We start from the raw sequence: 6,964 nt of genomic DNA, 5'->3' as shown, positions 1-6,964 counted from the left end.
CCTTTCCTTGGTCATTCTTCTCTTGCACACAAACTTCCACTTCTGAACACTCTCTTATAAGTGAAAAGATACCCTATCAATGGGAACAGCAGGAACATTTTGAGGAATACGCTTACCAGAATATTTCTTTTTCTCAGAAGGTCGAATGTCCTGGACATCGGCTTCAGCATCTGACTCAGAGTCTTCAACATCAACTGGAACCTTACTTTTCTTTTTCTCACTTGGAGTCTTAACAACCTTTTGCTTTCCCTTACCTTTCACAGTCGCTTGTCTAGACTTGTAAGTCACAGGAGAGGATTTGGATCTCTTTGGTGGAGTAGGAGTGACTTCAGGAGTAGAGACCCTTCTTTTTCTTTTCATTCTGGCAGCAACGCTATCAGGAATGGACTTAGCCAGGGGAACATCATCAGAATCATCATCAGAGATGTCCTGAACAGGGGCTGGAGCCTGGGTTGGCTCTGTAGAATTGGTATCCTCAGAATTGCCATTCTTTGGATCAGCATCCTTTGAAGAAGGCAACACAGAGACATCAGGATGGGTTGCATTGCTTGAATCTTCAAGAGAAGTGGAATCCTTTCCAGGATTTTCTTGATCAGAAATTTCCTGAGACACATATGTCTCAACATCGGGCACAACATCAGGAGGCGATTTCACAGGAGAATCTTCATCAGTAACATCCTCATAGAGAGGGACATTGGTGGGTTCTTTGTTCTGAACCTTGGACATGTAGGTCTTTCTTGCTGGGTTTCTTGTCTTCGTCTTTCCAGGAGCTTTCTTTGACACAGAAGATGGTTGAGAAGAACCACTCTTCAAACCCATGCATTTAACTCCTTTAGCAGTTCTTTCAATCCTTGCCTTAACAGAATCATTCTTTCCTGAACTTTGAGACATGATGAAATGAGAGCAAAAACAAACAGAGCACAGAATGATGAAGAAGAATTGAAAATTAGAGACAATGAGACTAGAAGAAGATAGATGCACAAGCGGTTGAGGAAACACAATTTGCCTGTTGGAGGTAGTTATAGGATGAGTGAACCATAAAGTAACCTTCTCTCTGCTGATGTCACAACGGCAGTTAATGATGATCAAGAATAAACTAGTCGTTAACACAATGTGGCACGCTAATTGCTATGCCTCAAAAAGGTAAATCCCTAGATTTCCTCTTAATTTTTCAAAGATGATTGCATCAAGGGGTTTTGTGAAAATATCAGCCAATTGTTTGTCAGCTGTAACAAGCTCCAAATTGACAATTTTATCCTCCACCAAGTCTCTAATAAAATGATGTCTAATATCAATATGCTTGGTCCTGCTATGCTGTATGGGATTCTTGGAAATATTGATTGCACTGAGATTGTCGCAGTACAATGTCATGACATCCCGTTCCACATCATACTCCTTCAGCATTTGCTTCATCCACATGAGTTGAGTACAACTACTTCCTGCTGCAATATACTCTGCTTTTTCTTGCTAAACCATGAAATCAAATTATTCCCTAAGAAGAAACAACCACCAGATGTGCTCTTTCTATCATCTGCACTACCTGCCCAATCTGCATCACAGAATCCAACTAAAGAGGAATTTGTATCATGAGTATAGAGAATACCATAGTCACTTGTCCCATTGATGTACTTGATAATTCTCTTGACTTGTAGCAGATGATGTAACGCCCCGATTTCTCGAGTGTCACACAGTAACCAACCTTCACAATTAATTTTCGCCGATTTCATTACTTATCTTGATTAGGTGATAAAAGATCATTTTCTCTTTAGAAAACTCTTGAATACCACGTTTTAGAAACCTCATTAATGTTCCTCCGATTTACAACTTTAACCAGAAACAGCGGATTAATGAAAAACGGTTTGAATTAAATTCATGAACGGATTCGAACATAATCTATCACTGTCATAAAACCAACTGTAAATAAAAGAAATGCCGTGTCCACACCCAAGTGTGGAAAAACCACGGTGAAAGTAAACTGTGTACATCAAATAATCAAAGTTTCCATAAAGCTTAACAAAAATTAAAGTAAGGTTCTAAAATGAATGCTCGCTCTCATAGGGTCCCCCAGTCATGCCATCACTGTCCCGGTCGCTCTGCAGGGTCGTCCTTTGGTTTCTCGTCCTCAACAGCCTGTCTTCTCTTTCTTGGTGTTGGTCCAACCAAGTTGTTGTGTATCCACCGTGCGCCTCCACCATATCGACGTGGTCCCGTAACTTGAAGCATCAGACTCGTCACAGGGCACGAACTCAGCTGGCGACTCCCCGAATCCCTCGTTCTCAAGTTGGTGGAATCTAGCAGGCGGATAAGGCATATCAATGACTCCCCCTTCAATCGTTCGGACCTCCACCAAGTTTCCGTCCCTGTCCATCCCCATGAAGCTCACATCCCCGACATAGACTTTTCGAGTCCCGGAGGAGTCGGCTCTCCAGGCCCGATCGTCAAGCTGACTATCAAGTCTCAGTGTCCAGTGATGGACGTGCATCGTCGTCGTGGACGTCATCTACCCCCCCCCCCCCAAATAACACATAACACAAAAAGCAGGGTCAAGTCTAAAAGAAAAACACATAGCAAGATAAATATAATGTTTCAACTTCCAAATTAAATAATTAATCCTTTCACATTAGGGTTCCTATAGTTAGTAGATCATCGAACGGAACCTCACTTCACACAACCCACCAAAACTTCCATGGCCATCTTCGTGCTTTCGTAGAGGCACGGTTATCACGGTGACCGCAGTCAACCAATTCACGTGGAGCCGGAATGATCCACAAAAGTTCACGGTGACCGCAATCAACCAAATCACGTGAAGCCACACCGGCCCACAAGGTTCACGGGAGACCGCAGTCAACCCAAATAACTCCCTCGCGTGCAAGCCCATCGTTCTCATGGACCATAGTCTACCTGACCTATGTCCGCTAATTAATTTCACTTGCAAATGAGTTACAACATTATTAATTCTCTTTCTCTTTGTTCTTAAGGCTGTAAAGTCAAACCTAGAGTCTTAATTTCATGTCGCAGAAATAAAACAACAATCCAAGCGCCCAAGGGAATTACAGCTGGATGAGCGACCCTTGAACACTTATTCAATAAACAATATAGTTTGCTAAGGAACGCATAACCATCAACGCATAATCATTCACTCAAGCATAGCATATCATGGCAAGTTCATCGGCAAGGTACCATGCGACTCACATCATCAAGACGGAAGGAAAATCCACCGAACCCCCAAGAATTAGGGTTCGGCCGAACCCTCCCATGGCTCTATGGTTTTCAAAATAATTTTCCTTCCTTCCCCCTTGATCATGGCAATCATGGTACAGCCCCAACAACCCAAATATCCACTCAAAATTTCAGAACCAAACATTTAACAAGGATCATGTTATAACAAGTGTAAAACAGCACAAAACTTAACAAATACCATGGCAACTCGCATAGAATCATAGACTCAGATCATAAACCACGTTGGGGATCATATTCAAGGCTGTTCAAGAGAAAAATTCCAGCAAGCAAGCATGTACAAGATATCATGCAAAAACAGTACAAACTCAAGTTGTTTCTCATGGCAATTCATGGCATACTCCCTAAAGAACCTACCCATTCCTAGGACCAGCCCTTACCTTGGGTTCTTGGTCTGAAAAAGAGAAAAGATGCAGGTTCAGAGCTCAGTTGCTTGCTGACCACGTCCCTCTCTTCCCTCCTACTCGAGCTCTCTCTCTCGCAGGTCTCCCTCTCTCTCTCTCGCGCGCGCACAAGGTGGCGGTGGTGGCTTGGTCGGCGGCGGCTAAGGGTGCAAGGGGTGGTTCTCTCACTCTTTTCTCTTCTGTTTTCTTTACGTAAGGAGTGCAAGGGTTTCTGTTTCAGAACTGAATGGAAAAGAAACTAGTTTCCCCCCCTTTACCCCTCTTGAACCCGCAACACACACAACCTAGTGGGCTAGGGTTTCAATTTTCTTTTCAAGCCCGAACCATGCCCAAACCCTTGACCCATCAATTTAGCTCTTAATCTGGTCTAAACTCAATTAAAAACCAAGTCCTTTTATGTAAAAACAGAAGCAAAATCGGAATTAAAATAAAAACACCTCAATTAGTTCGCTGGTACTGTACAGCCTGACGACAATCACTAGAATGCAAATATCTCGAGCTACAGAGGTCGGAATGATCTGATTCCACTTCGAGAATTTTCTAGACTTAAAGGGCTACAACCCTCATGAAGGAAGGTTTCCCAAATGAAGTCGGTAAGACCCTCTAAAAATTCGCACAAGTTGACAGTTCTAATCTGCCAGTTATCAAACATTAGCTAAAACTCCAATTTTATTCAAACTTTCATAAAATTGTTCCCAATTGAACTTAGGGCCTTACAATACCACCCCCCTTAAAATAGTTTCGCCCTCGAAACTTAAGGGTTTACAAATAAATCGGGATGTGACTCCCTCATCTTATCCTCTAACTCCCAGGTCGCATCACCGGTTTCTTGGTTCCACACGACCTTCACTAAAGGTACCCCCTTGTTTCTTAAGCGCTTTATGCTTCGGTCGACGATCTTGATGGGTGGCACCTCCATTGTCAGATCATCTCTCAGCTGTATATCGTCTGGCGTAATCACATGCGAATCATCTGCCATGTACTTCCGCAACTGCGACACATGAAGAACGTCATGGATGTTGGATAGAAACGGTGGTAGGGCGATCCTGTACGCCACCGGTCCAACTGGTACGTGATCTGGTACGGCCCAATAAACTTCGGAGTAAGCTTCTTGGACTTGATTGCCCTTCCGACACCTGTCATCGGGGTAACCCGCAAGAAGACATGGTCTCCGGCTTGAAATTCCAACTCCTTTCGTCGGTTGTCGGCGTAACTCTTTTGGCGACTCTGTGCGGTTCTCATCTTTTCCTGAATTCTCCTGACTTCCTCGGTGGTCTGTTGCACCAATCCCGGGCCAATCACCAAATTTTCTCCATCTTGATGCCAGCATAAGGGCGTACGACACCTCCGACCGTACAAAGCTTCGTAAGGTGCCATGCCGATGCTCGCATGGAAACTATTGTTGTAAGTGAATTCGATCAATGACAGCATCTCATCCCAACTGCCCTTGTGATCCAACACACAGGCCCGTAGCAAATCTTCCAGCGACTGGATTGTCCTCTCTGTCTGCCCATCGGTTTGCGGATGATAGGCAGAACTCAATCTTAACTTAGTTCTAAGGGCTTGCTGCAAGGCTCCCCAAAAGTGAGAGGTAAACCTCGGATCTCTGTCTGACACGATGCTGGTCGGCACACCATGCAGACGCACAACCTCAGCCACATAAATCTCCGCCAATTTCTCCACCTTGTACTTCAGGTTGATCGGGATAAAATGAGCGGTCTTTGTTAAACGATCAACAACAACCCAAATTGCATCGAATTTCCTCCGAGTTAAAGGTAAAGCCGTCACGAAGTCCATGGAAATACTGTCCCACTTCCACTCTGGGACATCTAGTGGTTGCAGCTTCCCTGCGGGCTCATGATGCTCTACCTTCGCTTTCTGACATGTCAAGCAAGTAGAAACATACTCAGCAACCTGCTTCTTCATCCCAGGCCACCAGAAGTGAAGTTTCAAGTCCTGATACATCTTGTTCATTCCGGGATGGATACTCAACCTACTCTTGTGCCCTTCATCCAGGATCAATCTTCTCATTTCTGCATCGTTAGGCACACATATCCGTCCCTTGCATCGCAAAATATTGTCATTTCCAATAGAGAACTCTGGTGCCTTTCCCTGAGTCACACGGTTTCGCTACTCAGCTATCCCTTCATCAGTCTCTTGTCTAGACTTGATCTCTTCCAAGAGTCTACTTGACACCGTCACCATTCCGAAACTCAGTTTTCCTGGTGCGAGCTTAACGTCCAAGCTTAGATCTCGGAAAGCCTCCAACTGTTCTAACTCCTTGACCATCATTGAGGACACATGTATAGCCTTCCGGCTGAGAGCGTCGGCTACGACATTGCTTTTCCCCGGATGGTACTGTAGAGTGAACTCATAGTCCTGCAGGAACTCCATCCACCTCCGCTGCCTCATGTTCAGATCCTTCTGATCAAATAAGTACTTTAAGCTCTTATGATCGCTGTAGATCGTGAACGTACTGCCATAGAGGTAGTGTCTCCAAATCTTGAGAGCATAAACTATGGCAGCCAACTCCAAGTCATGTGTGGGGTAGTTCTTCTCATGAGTCTTCAACTGCCTTGAAGCATAGGCAATTGCTTTCTTATCTTGCATCATTACACACCCCAAACCATTGTGCGACGCATCACAATACACGTCATAAGGTTTTCCTTCCTTAGGTAGAGCTAGTATGGGTGCGGTGGTCAGCCGCTTCTTCAACTCCTGGAAACTAGCCCCACACTTCTCCGTCCACGCAAACGGTTGATTCTTCTTTGTCAACTGGGTCAACGGCGAAGTCAACTTTGCGTAATCTTTGACGAATCGTCTATAGTAGCCAGCAAGCCCAACAAAGCTTCTGATGTCGCTTGCTGTCTTTGGTTGCTCCCATGACAGAATCGTCTCGATCTTGCTAGGATCCACTGCCACACCCTGACTTGATATGACATGCCCCAAAAATTTCACCTTCTCCATCCAAAACTCACAGTTTGAGCCATTCGCATACAACTGTTTCCCTCGCAACACGCCCAACACCTGGCGCAGATGCTCCTCATGTTCCTCTCTACTCTTCGAGTAGATTAGGATGTCATCGATGAATACTACCACGAACTTGTCCAAGAATGGTCTGAACACTCTGTTCATGTAGTCCATGAACACTGCGGGTGCATTAGTAACTCCAAACGGCATCACAAGATATTCATAATGCCCGTATCGGGTCCTGAATGCGGTTTTCTGGATGTCAGATTCCTTAACTCGGATCTGATGGTATCCTGACTTAAGATCTATCTTCGAGAAAATCACCGCTCCTCTAAGTTGATCCATTAAGTCGT

At 44.6% G+C, this 6,964-nt stretch overlaps 1 protein-coding gene across 1 annotated transcript in view; it reads right to left on the bottom strand.

Annotated features, from left to right (window-relative positions):
• Positions 1-1,870: 1,870 nt before the first annotated feature.
• The window catches only part of LOC130730614 (uncharacterized), a 37,437-nt gene continuing 32,343 nt past the window's right edge, over positions 1,871-6,964 (bottom strand). Inside the window, exon 3 of the mRNA XM_057582672.1 lies at positions 1,871-1,975. Coding sequence (XP_057438655.1) covers positions 1,871-1,975 — 105 coding nt within the window. The remainder of the gene's footprint in view (positions 1,976-6,964) is intronic.

Source organism: Lotus japonicus, chromosome 1 (assembly GCF_012489685.1).
Source record: "Lotus japonicus ecotype B-129 chromosome 1, LjGifu_v1.2".
Classification (NCBI taxonomy): domain Eukaryota; kingdom Viridiplantae; phylum Streptophyta; class Magnoliopsida; order Fabales; family Fabaceae; genus Lotus; species Lotus japonicus.
Note: the sequence above shows the minus strand (reverse complement) of the source record. Positions and strands in the feature narration are given on the sequence as shown.